This window comes from Pavona decussata, unplaced genomic scaffold (genome assembly GCF_977016875.1).
Source record: "Pavona decussata unplaced genomic scaffold, jaPavDecu1.1 SCAFFOLD_238, whole genome shotgun sequence".
In the NCBI taxonomy this organism is placed as follows: Eukaryota; Metazoa; Cnidaria; class Anthozoa; order Scleractinia; family Agariciidae; genus Pavona; species Pavona decussata.
This window is the reverse complement of record NW_028145643.1, coordinates 1535228-1552500: the sequence shown is the minus strand read 5'-3', so window position 1 is coordinate 1552500 and position 17273 is coordinate 1535228. Positions and strand designations below refer to the sequence as shown.

The following is a 17273-nucleotide window of genomic DNA, read 5'->3' as shown; positions in this document are numbered from 1 at the left end:
CTTTGAATCTAGCTGAAATTTCAGCCTTTTCAGCTCAAACTTTCATTTTCAATTTCGCGTCTGATCATCTCGCGTCGATTGCAAATGAACTTGTCAAAATAAAAGCGCGTAATAAATAACTTCCGAAATCCCCGTGACCGGGAATAATAAAAACATTAATGCAAGGCGCTGATGCTGTTATAAATGAAAGCGAAATAAACAGACGTAAAAAAAAAAAAATTGCAGAGAAAGGTCGGAGATATAAAGATATCATTCAACAACATGAGAATAAATTCAAAATCGCAGAGATAAAAATGTTGATTTTCTTGATAAATCGAGGACATGTGAAATGAAGCTTATGTTTGAGAATTACTTTTAAAGTTGTCACGTACAACAGATTGCCTGTTGTGGTTAGTAGCATTTTATTATAGATTACTCTCTGTGCATCTAGTTTTGAGACATTTTGACATCAATTTTCGACGACCTACGAAGCAAAACATCTGCGGCTCGGATTACATGTAAAAGCAATTTTGGTCAGGACTGAACTGACGACAGGGAAAATAATTACAGTTTCGATGAGCGATCTTACCGTTTCAAAAAAGATGCCGACATAAAGCGATAGGATTAGAAAGTGACGAAAAATTCATGTGTTTTAATGAAAGGAAACAATGAAATGAATTTCTCTCCAATGTGACCACTTTTCACATGTAAAACATATTGTAAGCGATGACTGACACTTGGTCAATGTGATTCAGATTCCAAAGAAATTATTGTTTTTTCTCCGTTTACCTTGATTGCGGTTTCAAAACTTCGGTTTGGTTAGTTGGAGTAAAAAAAAAAAAAGAAAAGTTTAAAAAAATTTGAAAGAAGGAGTTTGAAACCAGGAGGCGCTGTATCTCAACTATATTTGGAAGTGACAGTTGATAAAAAATTATAGATGATCAATTTTTGGGCAATATAGTAAAAAGCTTCCTTGATGCTTTATGCTAAAACTGAATTGGGTAATTTAGCTACGGCTGGGAGGCATAATCTCAGTAATCTGGGTCTTGCGGCCGACGGTAAACGGATCGAGAAAAAGCAGGTGATAATCTAATGCTGTTTTCAGTCAGTCATTGCGGCGGACCATTAGATCCTCTGATTGTCAAAAGAGAATTAGAATGCCTCGTGATATTAAATTTCGCCGCTTAAACAAAATGCATTAAAGCTTTTCGTACGACAACGCGCCCGCACATAAGGCTTTATTTTCAGGCTGTTAAATTAAATTTGACAATGTTTGGCATTTGAGTAGGGTGTGGCTTTGATATGAGTTTGTTGGGACAATTACCATTAGACGTATTCACATCACAACCATTACATGTAGAAAAAAACGTTTTTCATTACTTTGCTGCTTATGCGTCTTTGTTTCTGGTTTTCCAAACTTTCCACCCAACATATTGAGGCAACAGTGGAATGATCAGACAAAGGAAGGCAGCGGTGATACACCGAAAGGCGTAAAAATTAATTAAATGTTTGATAAGTTGCATTGGTACGTTAAGTTTCCAAGCATGTACCATGTAAAAAACCCAAATAGATTCACGGTGATGAAATGGCATTCCAGGAGCCAATATTAATTCAAAAAAGGTTTACATTTGTAACTTGTGTGGGCATGTAAAACTAAAACCCTAACTTGTAAACTGCAGGTGTAAATGTCCCCAGTGCATAGTGGTTCTCTCTTATCTTGTTGTCCGTGGGAAGACTGGGATGGGCGGCTATTGTTTATCGGTGACGTCACCACGCAGAGGTAGAACCCAGGCCACAATTCTCTGTTCAATCGGTTGAAATGTAAATAGATCGCGCGTGGATCGAACGGAATTTTCCGGAAAAAATGGACGACCTTCGGCTGTACACCGACGTTTCCCTTTCCAACCGGTTGGTACAGAAACGAAGAAGAAGAAGAAGTTTTATTGCTCTCCATGGTTCCAATTGGAGAAAATCCCCATTTCCATTTTGATGTCTTCTTGCGCTATCATTGCATCATCATTTAAGTTTTTGGATCTACCAGTGAGATTGCAAGATTGGAAATGAAAACGAGGCTCTTTTCGTTAATGTTATAATAAATGATTGAATGATTGAATGGTCCTTCACCCAGATGAAGAAGAGCCTTTCCATTTGACTCGAAAATTTCCAACCGCAAATTTGGGTTATATGCTTACATCCTCAGAAAAAGTTTAAATCCATTTAAACCAACAATTATTTATTTTTATTTATTTTCTATTTATAGCACATATATTTCAGTTTTTAAGATAAGTTTCATTTTTGAACTAGAAATAGAATACAATATTTCTGTAAATAATTACAACTTTAGACCCTGGCCTTCTCGAGCGCATGTTATAACTCAATCCCGTCCTCTTTCGGAACAAAGTCTGTTTGCCGTAGATATTTTTGTATAATAATTTTCCTCTGATTGTCTTGACTGATTCTTGCACTTTCTTGAACAAAAATCTGTTTCGCACGAGTTATCAGGGTAACGTGATTTCTCATAGATCGGTTCCAACATAGCCTAGAGCGATCGTGACTACAACACCACACGGGTACATACGAGTAACATACGGATACACAGATATGTACTCCTTGATCCGTTTGTTACTAGTATGTCACTCGTATACATCCGTATGTTACTCGTTTGTTACTCGTATGTACTCGTATGCATCCGTATATTACTCGTATGTTACTCGTGTGTATTCGTATGCATCCGTATGTTACTCGTATGTCACTCGTATGTACTAGTATGCATCCGTATGTCACTCGTATGTATCCGTATTTTACTCGTATGTTCCTCGTATGTACTCGTATGCATCCGTATGTTACTCGTATGTTACTTGTATGTATCCGTATGTTACTCGTATGTTCCTCGTATCTACTCGTATGCATCCGTATGTTACTCGTATGTCACTCGTATGTACTCGTATGTATCCGTATGTTACTCGTATGTTCCTCTTAGTTCACGTGTGTTGTTTTAGTCGCGATCAGCCTAGAGCTCTTAATTCTTTCCTATCCGCGAGTCTTGTTGAGTCTACTTCATCTTTTATTAACAGACCATTACATAAGAGAACCAATTGCAATAGTTGTGACAATCCCGTCTGGTCTCAGCGATACGGGCCTATTTTTAGCACTATTACTTTCATTAAAACAGTCTATCGAGCCTTTCGGATGCCAAAGGAGATTGTCCGTGGCCTTGACCAATACACTTCCGCGGTTTAAAACTATTATACAACATGACATTGCTGTCTACACGATAATTTAAGATTATTTAAATATATAAAAAAAGAAATAAGCCGATAAAAAATAAAAATAAGGGTGACGCGCCTATTAGTCTAACGTCTGAGAAATGAACCCGGGCCCCTCAGTTATATATAGAATTTGATTTGAAAAGTTGGCCTGTCAGAGCAAGGAGCCACAGATAAGCTCAACCCTACCATTGCTGCTCCATACACAAGCAACAAATAATTGCCATATATAGGTGAATAATAAACAAACAATATAACGACAATCAGATAATATATTAACCCTCTTCCAGGGGCACCCACGAAAACATTTTAAAACCAAAATACTTAACATGTTGTCTTCTGTGTTCACAGATCATTTCTCTAAGCTAATTCAGTTTGATCTGTTCAGATCCTTTAATTGAAAAATTTAAGTTGCGGAAAGTTTTAAGGAATCTTATTACCTGAATGTACTAGCTGTTGTTGGCTTTACGAGAAAAGTTAGCTGATCTTTTTTTTTTCGCGATTTTAAGGCATTTTTGCTCTTTTGAAAAAGACAGGAATTAGTTTTCCAGCTTTACAAAAAAATGTTATTTGTCACTTTGCCGAACAAAACTTCACCTTTTCTAGTGGATATGGGTTTAGTTTCTAAAGAAACTGCAGTGCTGCGTCGGTCGGGAGTGTAAACGAATGTTTGGTTTATCAACAGAGTTGATAACTAAAGGTAAATTGGCCACCATACAGAGATTTGGGTGCTGACCTTCGATGGTTAGCCCTTGGTCAGAGCGAAGGGCTAACGCTTAAACCGTCAGCTCTGGAATCTCCTTACGGTGTTTATGTTCTAAACAACTAACTCCAAAATTCTGAGGAGTGAGGCCGTCCATCCGAACAGATATCCACCTGATAAATCTTTGGGCCCTGCTGCTCACTGGCAAGAATCATTTTGCAACTACAAATCACAACTAATAAAAAGTTGTCTGTGATCAAAAACAAAGCCAGAAACCTATCACAAGAAAGTTCGAACCTCTGCTGACTAACTTGCATCGCTGGCGGCCGGACATCTTTCTAAACGAGGACCGTTTTGACTTTGACCCTTGAAATGAATCATTCTCGGCCCCAGAGCCTTCTCCGCTGTCAGTCATGCGCAAAAAAAAAATAGTTTCACTTGAGTTAACACTAATAATTAATTAATAATAATAATAATAATAACAATAATAATAATAATGATGATGATAAATAATAACAATAATTATAATAATAATAATAATAATAATAATAATAATAGTAATAACAGCAACAATAACAATGTTATAACAACAATAATAAAATACTAATACTAATACTAATACTAATACTAATACTAATACTAATACTAATACTAATACTAATACAAATGCTAATACTTATATAAGCATATTTATACAGGATACTAAATGATATTTCTGTGATCGAAACCTTACATATACATGAAAATATCAACAGTCTGGTATCATACATGACTCCTGAATCTTAAGTTGTTAAAGACAGCTGCATTATCAACTGTTAGTATAATTACTCAGGTGATTATAGAGATTCTGTTGATCTGATTGGTCGAGGATTGCGTCATATCCTGCTATAATGACCTCGCGCGAGGTGATTATAGCGGGAGCACTAACTTTCAAAATGGCCGCTTAGCTATTTGTTAACATTTCTGAAAAAGAAGTTAATAGGATGAAAGAAAATGCAATTTCGAATGGCACTAAAGATGCAGCTAAGTCCGAGGTGATACTTTTCGAAGGCAAGAGATGAAAATGTTGCTAATTGTTATAAAAAAAACCCTTGTAAATTGCATGTTGTCGATCTCGACGACTTAAAATGAAGACAACAAATTAAGTTAAATTCGAGCAAGATTTTCTTTATTAACAGAATGATTTCACAAACAAAACGAGTTTAAGACAGAATTTGAAAGCATGGAAGTAAACAAGATGAATAAATGTCTGTAAGTTTTACGTTTCAGTGACGAGAAAAGAAAACAGTTTTTATAATCTGAAAACTAGTTTGTTGTCAGTTCGAGCGGCTCTCGACCACCATCTAAAGTCACCGCCTCACAACAAAATATTTTCATCTGCGACAACCGTGTACTTGTTTAGTGAAGCCAACAAATGACTTAATTCCTACCTGAAGCAGCTTATCTCCGAGGGCAATTCATAAACGTCCGTTAACCGGCAAAGCCATCATATCAACAAGAAAATTGTGCAATAAAATGCTATCGCTAACATTTGTGATCCCGGCTCGAGTTTTACACCAAACAGCCTGGTTCATCTCCATCTATTTTTGTAAACGGGTCGGAGAAACCCAACATTCATTCACAGAAGTCAGTGCTTCGTCTCAATGAAGCGGCAGTTAAAGAACACTGACATTCTGCTTGAGGTCGTGTGCAGTTTATCGATTGCGCATGTGATTTCGATTGAGCATGTGATCGGCAGACTGCGCGTCTCTGTTCATTGACGCGTGACGATTTGAAACAAACAAACTTAAATCGACATTTTTCGGACGGTACTTGTTTTTCTCTGATAATCACCTGAGTAATTATACTAAAACAATTATTCGCCTCAGTCTCAGTAAATATTGGTGAATATTCCCCTCGACTTCGTCTCGGGGAATATTCACCAATATTTACTTCGCCTTCGGCGAATAATTGTTAAATAACTGACTAACAACATTGAATGAAGAGGGGTATTGCATGACCAATATTCTCACAAACCTTATTTTCCACATAGAGATTCCTTGTTTAGGTGGCTGTATCAGTTTAACAGCCGTAATAATAGTAATAATTTATAATAAGCGTTTTGGTATCTAATGTAAGAGGGGCATTTCTGATCTTAATATGTGCCAACAGTAATGCCATTGTTTTGGCCGATCCACCATAAGATTCCACTGCGTTATTTCAAGCCCCTCAGCATCCAACATCATCTTGTTTGCACCGGTCTCCAAGCCCGTTTCTGATCCCTTGGCTTCTCCTTCACTTGAACTATTCCTTCGACGCAAGTTTAGTTTCTTTCCCAAGTCTCTGAGAGTAAAGGAAGGACTTCGCTTCATTTCATTTGAATCAGTAGATGATTTCCTCGCCTTTGCATGCGCGGCAACACTCTTGCTTTCTAAACCATCTTTGTTTGTTTCTTGATTCTGTGAAGCAGAGGCATTTTTAAACTTCTTCTCGTCAAGAGATTCATTTGGCTTAAGCTTCTCTTTGGCAGTGGTGTTCAACGGATGATCTTCTGTTATAGTTTTCTCTCTGCTTGAAAACTCTGTTTTGATAACAGACTCGCCGCCTTTTTGCTGTTGTGTTCGTTGCTCGTTTTCCGGTCGGGAATGCTCGGATAAATTCGGTAAATTTCCGTCCCCCTTTTCAGCTTTCTTGATATCTTTACTTTTCCTTGAGTCATTTAAGTCAATCTCTTTGTTTGTGATATCACCGTTTGTCAGTTGTTCAGTTTTCAAACCATTCACCTCTTTCTCTGCTCCGTTTTCAGGAATCCCAGAGAGTGACCTATCATCGGATTCTGTGCAATCGTTTATGTCAACTGATCCTTGCCGGCAGTCCTTTGTAATCGATAAGACGTCTTCTACTTCTTGAAAATTATTATCTTTATTAAAGGAAATCAATTTACTTTGTTCGGCTTCATTGCCTTGGCTTGAAAGGTATCCGGGTTCGTTAACTTCATTATCCTCGGCACCAAGGTGAGGCTCAAAGAATCGTTGTTGTACTAAATCTTCCTTGCAGTTCTCCTCTTCAGTCGATCCTGAATCATAGCTAAACTCAGAGATCCTTTCTGTGATTTGGACCGTTTCACAACTTGATATTTGTGTCTCCCCGTTTTCTGGCACAGCTGTTTCCTTTTCATCATGACACCTCTTTAGGCTTGTACCCAGATTTCTCTCTAGTTCCACACTGGGATCTGGGACTGAGTCCCCGTCTGTTGTGACCGACACAGAGGAGGCACTTTGTGGTTCATTCGAAGTGATATTCGTTCTCGTTACATCATCTGTACCTTCTCTCGCTTCATTTGTGTTGTTTACAGTGAACTGTTTTCCACCTGTCTTGTCTCCATTTGTTGTGGTTTTATTTTCACGCGTGTCTGAGGTTGCTACCTTCTCATCTCCGTCTTCATTCCTGTGCGTGCTCCCTTGCTTCCATTTTAGGCTGCTGGAGTTCCCTGTTGCTATCACAGTGTCATTTTCACTGAAAGACACTTTCCTCTGGGCATCTCTCCCCTCCACTGTTTTATCCTTACCGCGTGTCATTGCCCCACTCACCCCTCCCTTGCCTTTCAGTAACCGAAGTACTTGGCTCACTTGTTTGGTCTGTGCACTTACGACTGCTTTATACCCGAGACTGAGACGAACACCTCCGATGAACTTCGCCTTCTTTCCGACGGACGTGTTGCTGTCGGCTATGCATATCTCTAGTGCCCGCCTTTTGATTTCGTGATAATTGATGTTGACGATTAGAAACTGTTCATTCCAAAATGGATCTTTTCCTTTGCGCGGTTTTGTTCTGCATTTGGTTGTTTTCTTGGTATCCGGTAAAAGATAACTGGGGAAGAAAAATAAGTAAAAAGGTTTAAATCTTTTTATTAATAACTGGATCATTGAATAATGCCCCACTCACCCCTCCCTTGCCTTTCAGTAACCGAAGTTCAAGTACTTGGCTCACTTGTTTGGTCTGTGCACTTACGACTGCTCCATACCCGAGACTGAGACGAACACCTCTGATGCACCTCCGATTTCAGATTTATTCATATTGTAATGCGCATTTGATCAAATTATTTGTTAATCTGCGCAATAGAAGTATAAAATTATTATTATTATTATTATTATTATTATTATTATTATTATTATTATAATGGGTAAAGGTGTTAGTTTTCCCGTTTGGTGGATTAAAATATGATGTGAAGATGGCTGTATTCCTTGTGGCTTGTTTTCAGACTTGTTTTATCGGCTTCTTTACTTCTATCGCCCCAATAGGTGACAAACAGTAACAGTGATAGCGTACGAAGCTCGCACGAGTTGTGTCATTTTTTTGCAAAACAAACGGGAATGCTTCAAGTATGTCGACTAAAAACGTCGATTGATCTACCATCCTCTCAATCTTAGCTACGAAAAGAAAATAACTTCCAACCAACACCCTTCGCGTTTGATTAGCCTACTGACCACTTTGAGAAGGTTTCCGGTGAGCCCTGTTTCCCTTGTGGTACGTCTCGTCCTCTGTACAGGTGAATGTGTAGAAATCCTTGTCCTGCCTTCTGACTCGTGTTTTGCTTGTAATGTCGGGAATCCACTTCAATCTCTTGTGAACTGCTGTACATAAGCCCCACAAGGATTCTGGGACGGCCTAATGACTGAAGGGGAGGCTAAAGGGAAGAAAGAAACACAAGAAGTCTTACCAGAAATAATACAGAAAAAACTACTAGAGTATAGAACGAGCTTTATTTGAACATGGACAGCTAGAGGTTATTTAAATTTGTTATGTTACAATATTATTTTAGAGTTTTTGGAACATTTCGACTGCGATAGCCACTTATGTTCAGAAACGCACCTAAGCCTGAATTTGGGTACTTTATATAAGACAGACCTTTTTGTCATTTTCACATTACTTCATGTTTGGCAGAATTATTTGTATTTTTTAAGGTAAGGGGACACCTTGTGATGTCTATCATACAGTTCATGTATCCATTAGCGTGCATTTCTGGACTTATCTCGCGATAGCCCTCGTCGTGTTATATGTTTGAAATGTAACAGTTGCCGTAGCCTTGCTCACCCTGTATCATGCTGTAGAGAGTATTTGTTTCTTTTGTTATTATAGTCAACTGTACACATATTTTATTGTTTTTATTACAATGGGTCCACGAACTAGTAATCAGAAGGCCATAGGTTCCACTCCTGTTGGAAGAATTTGGATTTTTTCTTCAAGTCTGCCTGTGTTATTGCCCCTTTAATATCACGTTAACGTCAAACTATGTCTTTTTGGTTTGCAGTCACGTGATAACATGCACTGACCTTGAGAATCACTTGTATGTCCAGCGGATATTCCATGCCTCTTAAGATGCTCTGTGGAAACAGCCGAGTGACCTGGTCTGATTCTCCAACGAAATGAACAGTTAATGTCAACTCTGGTGAGTTCTCCAACTCCGTGTACGTCACATAGTCACTGCCTGGATTGAGTAAATTGATAACATTTAATTAAAAGTCATTCAAGTGGAATCAGAAACAAAGCACCATGGCAGTGTGTAGAGCAGGAAAGTAAAGTTTATTCTGTGCAAAGCAAAAAAAAAAAAAACTGGTGTCTATGGTGGTGACAACTTTGTTGTTAAATATTCATCAGTGTCAAGCGCAGGAAAAAACGCAACTAGTGTCGTGCGCGGAAACACCTGGTAACTGAGGTCAAACACGGACAAACGAGTACCTATCGGCAAGCAGTGGAAAAGTCAAATCAAGATTGGGTCAGTGTTAACTAAAAGACAACAACACCAATTTATTTGTAACCTATTGAAATAGATGGTAATGCATATAAGACAAAACTGTGACCGTGACCTTACAAACGATTACATTAATGAAAAAAAAATTATGATTTATTTTGTAATAAGGACCTTTGTTTTTTTTTTTTTCTGAAAAGCTTAAAAAATAGAAAGAGCAGATAACAAATAGCATGTGAATGCCAATCATCCCGATAAAATTGCTTTCATTGGTCATCTGCCCGAAATACAGATCTGGATTTTTCATAGCCTGTGTAGCTGGCGGTTTTGTTGGAGTTTGGTGGCCTGCGGCAGAGCCGTAAAAATGAGTGTTGAAGCCGTAAGATGAGTGAGGACGAGGGTTTTCCCTCCCTTGTCCCCATTCTTTTCGCGGCTCTGCTGCAGGCCACCAAACCCCTACAAAACCACCAGCTACGCAGGCCAGACGTTTCATCTTCAGTGTGTCTCACCTGCAGCGTACCGCACCCGTTTTTGTCCTGAGCTTCCCATCAGTGCAATCATGATCTCCCCTCCATAGTCTTCCACGCATGACAACCGCATGGTGACTTCATCCACCAACAGACCACAGCAACCGAAATCCATGCGCCATTTGATACAACCCGCGCTGGAGCCGGGCACCCTCTCTAGGTACACCTACATGGAGAAAAGCTTAAAGCTGTAATGCGACAAAAAACAAGGCTGGTTTCACGGCTAGGAAAATCTATTGTTTGAATCCAATTTTTTCGGAAGGCAAGCCTTTCTTCTTCCGGGTTAGCCTGTTCAAGGTGTTCACATGATGGGGAATGACGGGAAGTAAATTGCGATGCATCCCAATGATAAAGACGAGGAACGGGAAAAAACGAGAAGAGACTGGGGAGAGGGATTTTCTCGCCTTCTCACTTTAGTCCCCTACTTTTAAAATTCGTTCGCATCCCAATTTTCTTTGCGTCTTTTTCCACTCTCTGAAGGCCTGGAACAGGCTGCTTCTGGAGGCTGCACCATAGAAACTGACTGGATCCTACAATATATTTCTCTAACCCGTGAAATCAGCCTTGCTTTCTGTTTTATCCCATTTTCCGTCAATTTATTGCTGACTAACTATACAACCCGGTGCTTTTATTTTGTTGCGGTTGTCCTTGTATCGTAAAAGCCTTTGTGTTAGTAACCGACATGAACAGTTTTGTACAGAAAAATTAGCAGTATCACTGAAGGAGCGGGAGTTGTAGAGTAGTAGCCTGTGCGCAGGCGTCTCTTATTTCCTTAAATTTGTAAATTTGTACAGAGCATAATTCCATGACGAGATGATCAAATACACTTTACCGTATGGGGAAACTCTCCAGATCGAATTGGAATTTGGAATTGTTGGTGCTTGAGGAGAGGGAAAAACCGGAGTACCCGGAGAAAACCTCTCGGAGCAAGGACGAGAACCAACAACAAACTCAACCCACATACTGTATGACGCCGAGTCCGGGAAACGAACCCGAGCCACATTGGTGAAAGGCGAGTACTCTCACCATGGTTCCATCCCTGCTTCCCATCTTTTAGTTCACTCGGAAAAACAAAAGCCGAAATAGGTAAGGACACGTCAGTATAAACGCCATAGAGTAGTAGGTCTACGCATTACGTTGTCCTCTTTCTATTTAAGTATTTGGGAAATTTAAATTCAGAATTTTTTCCAAATCTGAATCTCGATTTGCTCCTGAAGGAAGTAAACAGCCGACTGTCGCGGAAGCAAATTTATGTGGGGCAGCAACTGCGCATTGCTAGGAACGTTTTCTGTGGCGTGTATGAATAATTTAATCTGAGCTTCTGGCGTAACTCAAGCATTTCATAAAAGTTTGCTTTAATGTGTCCGTTTTTGTTGGTAAGTTCTTCTAAAAACGTGGAGTTCGTAATTCAAGCGAGAGAAACCATAAATACTGTAAACGATACAATGACCTTGCGTAACTTGTGCCTTATGTAACCTAGCGTCTAGCTATAGCGTGACCTAACCGTATTGCGTGACACAGTCAATAGGATTCGCAAGTCTCCATGATTACCTGTCCTATGTCCTCGTTGATGTGTCGGCGCACGGAGTCCACGGAGTAGAGAGCCTTGTCCCATCCCGTGATGACCCCCTGTGCGGATGGATCTATGGCGTCAAACCAATCTCTATAGTAGCTGTTGCAAGTGTTACTGTAACGCAACCGAAATCTGGCGGGAAAAAAGGATTATTGTCACACAATTCAGCAATGGCTTCTAAGTAGTTTTAACGACAGCAATTAATTGAGTGACACACTCAAAACATTCAAAGCGATTTTTTCGTAACTTTCTCATATTGTTTCCCATACTAGGCTAGGGTCTTCGCGATATTCAAAATGGCAGATCAGAGGAGAACCTGAACGTTGCAAATCGTGGCCTACGATGCGAGGAGGACTTGACTCGGAGTCAAGTGAAACATTTGACACAATCATATTTGATACCGGAAAAATGTACCGAAGACAAAAATCAAGTGGAGTAAATTCGTGGAGTAAATTGCAGGGTGTTCCAGGGTCCTCTCCGTATCGCCTTTTTGAACTACGCGAAGAGCCTGGTGACGAGGTTGAGTCTGGGTTACATGATGCAACAGGCCCACCACGAACAAGATTGGTTTATTGGGACGAAATGAAATCCATGCGGCATGCATTGTGTTACATGCATGGCATCGTTTTTGTCACTAGAAAACCGCTTTATTAGTGAATAGCCTGACCTACGAGATAAACAATCAGGTCTTGTGTATTCTCAACGGGACACCATTTGGATGTTTGTGTTCGGCAATCTTTACATTATGACTTGAAAAATTAATATGCTATTTACTGTCTAATATTTGTTACAGTTATTGATAAATTAAACTGCTGTTTAATTTTGAATATGACAGAGGACATATCGAGTACTCTATACTTTTCCAAGACTTATTTCTCCAGAATATTGTCGATTTTTGCAGCTGAGAATCACGAATCTTAATTTTTCATTCATTTTTCAAGCGTTTTAAATCCATTACTTCTCTTCATCGCCCCAGGGCTCAAAATATTGCATTCTGCTATACGGCTTTTTTTTTTAATAACAATATTCTGTGTCATTATACATGGCAAACAACCATGATCTTTGCTTAAAGATACAAGTAAAAAAACTTCATCTTTATGAAGTCGAAAAACATACAATTGCCTATAAAACTTAAAACTTGACGTAGTTATGGTTATGAATCAATGGATCAGACATTTGTAATCTGTAATTTTCAGTGTCCCTACAGTAAATATTCGTATGGAGTATAAAATGCACAAAAGCTAGCTAGCAAGTAATCTTGGTGTCTTTTTTTAAGTATAAAGCCTTTCTCGGACACGAGAATGTTGTTGTAAAAACATAACGATTTAAAAACAAATTTCGTAAGCCTGCTAAATGAAATCAGATTTTGATCTCCGGCATCGTGAACGTTGTTTTGGATTTGCATTTGTTGAATTTTTAAATGTTTTCTTTAATACCCTGACACTACGAGTTCGCTTCTTGGGTAAAAAGAAAAAATATTGGAATAGCTTTTTTCATGTATTTTAATTTCTTTCACCTGTTATTTCAAAGGAAAAATCCAAACGCCATGCTGTACTTACCGTGACTCAATTACTTCTTCTTTGTTTGGAGTAAAAGTGTAGCTTGTTGGCTGCTAATAGAATAAATAGACGAAATCTATTAGGATATTTTTCGTACATCAACGTATTTCCCAGTCAAATAAGAGATATCGGACCTATACTAAGGGCTATACCATAAACATATCAGAAGTCTACGTTGATACGTTGTCTTCAAGCTTGGTTGTTTGATCCAGAATGATAAGTTACAAACAATGTTAAATGTCGAATTGATGCCGGTTCCTCCTCAAGTATTAGATAATTTCAATAAATAATCGACGGACTTTAACAGCACGGTGCAGAAATCTAAGCATCCTAAAAAAAGGTAATGGCAGCGGTAAGTTTCTCCAAAGAAACGCGAGATTTAGCCTGGGGTTCAAGACATCGCTTCGGATTGTCGACGAGACGCAGACCAAAATTTGAATGAATATCATGGAGCCTACTTAATATGGAAATAATGACATCTGAATTTCCGGGCAGAAGAATAGCTCATTGTCACTAAACAGAATACACAGTACTCAAAACTGCTAACATTCGCACGGTTGGAGATGTCAATATAAAATCTCGTTTTCTTTGAAAACGGAGTATAAACTGGCATTGTTCCTTATCCCTACATCGCGTGAAGTAATAACAAATTCTTAAAACCTTCTTCTTTTAAGCCAATATTATGCCACACTTTAATTGAGAGAGCTTTAATGGACAAAAATGTTCCGATATTCTCGATTTTCCAATAATGGTGAAGTTTTTTCAGGAAACCAACTGTATATTGCATCGAATATCTCTTATTATAACTCAACATATCGTTGCAATTATTTTGGGAAAAAGTGCTGAGACGTTCAATGGTTTTGTTTGTGAGTGTTTTTAGAATGAAGAGCTTATATTTCCCACACAGATGCCTCAGGGTTTGCTTTTCTCAGGGCCAGAGAATTCATCAATTTAATGAATTAATTTCTTTTCTGACAACAAAAAAAACCTTGCCTTGTGAGAAGCAAAGAAATTGCTTTGATGTATTAAGTGAAGAAAGAAAAAAAAACAGAGATTTTATTGATGAACTAAGAGCTATTATCCTTGACACAAAGGAGAATCAATAAGTCCATTCTCATATTTACGCTGTCTGGCCACCATTTTTAATTCCGAACGAAAACAATTAAATTTTCCCAATGCTTATTTTCGGAGGATTGGTCGGTGAAATTTCGCGGGTTGAAGTTTTGCTATATTTGGAGAATTAAAAAAACAAGGAGAGAAGTATAAAGCTTTTAATTCCAGCCCAAAAATATGTGGATTGACTGGGTAGCAATCAGTTGTGTTTGTTATGGAAATCTAATGTCAATTTTATTTTTCCTGCTTAAAAACATCCTGGGTCGTTTGATACAAGATGTTCATAACATGATAAAATACAACAAAGAGAGGAAAATGAATAGAGCCGATGAAAAAAACTTGAACGAACTAGAACTTGAAAGGAAATATACAGGGAACAAAAGGAATCTATTTTTTTTTGTTTACATTGTATTTGTGGCGTGGCAAAATAAATAAATAAATCGATCGGGAGAACGAATGAATGAGTAGTAAATGAAAAAGTGTGACGAGCGAACGGTTAATGAAAGAAAAATGATGGAAAGAAAGAAGGATAGAAAAAAATACGAACGAAAAAACGAAAGGAAGAAAACAAAGGAATATGGGAGATAAAAATGTGGCCAATAGAGAATAAAAAGAGCGAAAGAAGAACAATACTAAATTAATAATAAAAATGAAGAATGAAGTGAATCAAGAATAATGAAACGAAAAAGGACAGGGAGAAAAAGCTAAGAAGTTGAAAGGAGGAAAAGAAATCAATAGAGAAAAAACTAAACAAATGTAGAAACGAGAAAGTAGAGACAAAATACAAAAAGTAAAGAGTATCAATGAACTTGAAGACAGAAGTAAATGAGTGATGTGCGCATGTTTCACCATTTAAGATGGAAAATGTTGCGTAATACTTACCGAGGAGGTTACAAGATTCTTTTTACGAACAAGAGCGGAAATTTGCTTCCACTTCGACATACCGCGGCCTCAATTCTTCACTGGCAACTATACTTCAGTGCACCACAACAGTGATAACATCGGTAACATCGCTTGTCATAGTTGTCAACTGACATATCGGAAGATAATAGACATATCACCCCCACATCTTGTCAGGGAGCCGACCGGAGAAATAGAGCTGATGTAGCGAGTAAGGAAATAAGAAAGAAGGAGAAAAGAGTGAGAAAATAGCAGGTTGAAGCATGGCATGGCCGTGCGACAAATGAAACTGGAGAAAAGGTAAAAATTCAACACCAGAAGACGTGAATAATTAATAATAAGAGAGGAGCACTAATGGCGTTAATGGCGAGCGAAGCGAAAACGCTTTGTTCGGTTTTCAAGGGATGATAAGAGTAAAGAACTACTTGACAGGTTATAAATAATATAGACCGCTAATTTGGTGAGCGTCTTTTCTCGAGCACTGAAATGTTCAGTTTACATCAGACAGGTGGACAAAATTGAAATGCGGAAAAATTTGTTTACAACGTTCGATACTATATAATAATTCCCTTATATTCGTGGCATTTAAATTTTGCGAAAAGTTCGCAAGAACTTTTGGCTGGCTGGCGTCCAAAGAATATGACACAATTTTTTTAAACTTTAGTCGAGAAAAGCAAATTTAGGTACTTTTTAGAAACGTTTAAATTTTCATTAAGTTAAGGGCTTTATAATAAATTTTGTAAAACGCTCGCATAAGTGATGAGTTCAAATTTTGTGCAAAAAGAAAAAAATTTTTTGGCCGGCATCTAAAGAATACGGCGCAAACTCAAGGAAAGCAAAGAAGTACAGGTTTTTAAAAATGTTCCATTTTCATAAAAAAGTTTTATAATAAACAAAAGGAAGAATAATTTTATAATCAAGAGATCATCGCAATTGTTTATGCAACTTAAGCAGCTGCCAAACGAAAGCCTGAAAAAAATTCAGGCTTGAACGGGATTCGATACTGCGATACTGGTGCAGTGCTCTACCAACTGAGCTATCAAGCCAACTGGGAGCTGTGAACTGATTCAGCTATATGAATTTCACATATTTTCACTTCCAAAACAACATCAAGGGCTACCAGAACCTCTTCAAGAACTACTTATGAACACCAGTTGTGTTTGAATTAGTGAGCAATCTTGCCCGCGGCTTTTCGTTTTCGGTTCACAGTTTGTACGCATCATTTTTCGAAAATTCCGGCATAGTTGTAACTCTAGTCAAAAAGTTCCATTGAAAAAATTTGAATGTTCCATAAAGTCTTCATTGATAAACTAAAAAATTTTGTCCAAGTTCTGAACTAAGTAATCTTTACCTTTTCTTCTTCAGACATAACGGCGAAGTAAGTCGAGCTTTCCGAAAGAATCTGGCAGTGCATCTCTTAACTGCGAGTCGAATTTTGTCAACCTTTACTGAGAACGGATTCTTTAATTCCACTTGTGTTTAATTAAATATATACATTAATGGTGTCAAATAATATTCACAGAGGCTTAACTGAGTGATTTAAAGCTTTTTAGGTTACTAAATTATGCATTTAAAAAAGCCACCGTCAAGCCGGCTGTCGTAACCGAAAGCAGAATCTGCAATGAACTGGTTAATTAATGGCATTAAAAATGTAATTAAAGGAAGAGAGAATTTAAAGAGAGAACTGAATTGAACAGTTTCTTTGAAAACCAACCTTGAAATATCGAATTACAAAGGAAGCCCGACTTCTAACACAACAATCCCGTTATTTTACCTCAAACAAAATCTCAGTCATTTTCTTCAACCACAAATTGGTAAAAACCGAAGTCAATGTTATCTTGTTGTTTTCGGCTGTCTTTGGTAAACAGTTTGAAAGTGATTTCGCCTCTCTCGTTCATGGCTCTTTTCTATGCCGTTAGATTTAT

At 38.1% G+C, this 17273-nt stretch overlaps 2 protein-coding genes across 3 annotated transcripts in view; both read right to left on the bottom strand.

The window, feature by feature from the left end:
- LOC146457693 (MICAL-like protein 2) overlaps positions 1 to 186 on the bottom strand; it is a 6061-nt gene extending 5875 nt beyond the window's left edge. Inside the window, exon 1 of the mRNA XM_085091719.1 lies at positions 1 to 186. This exon is cut by the window's left edge and continues 240 nt beyond it. The gene's annotated coding sequence lies outside the window, so the exon portion shown is untranslated.
- A 5724-nt stretch (positions 187 to 5910) lies between these two features.
- On the bottom strand, positions 5911 to 15892 carry LOC146457692 (uncharacterized). 2 transcript variants are annotated; one of them, XM_085091654.1, is made up of 7 exons: positions 15331 to 15892; positions 13336 to 13388; positions 11755 to 11908; positions 10186 to 10369; positions 9261 to 9415; positions 8415 to 8614; positions 5911 to 7797 (listed from the first exon to the last, which is right to left on the bottom strand). In XM_085091654.1, exons 1-7 carry the CDS (start codon positions 15388 to 15390, stop codon positions 6057 to 6059), a joined length of 2547 nt encoding a protein of 848 aa, XP_084947780.1. In that variant the 5' UTR covers positions 15391 to 15892; the 3' UTR covers positions 5911 to 6056. The 2 variants fall into 2 exon arrangements, with proteins under 2 accessions (XP_084947780.1, XP_084947781.1); XM_085091655.1 differs by lacking the exon at positions 15331 to 15892 and adding an exon at positions 13488 to 14254.
- Positions 15893 to 17273: the final 1381 nt, after the last annotated feature.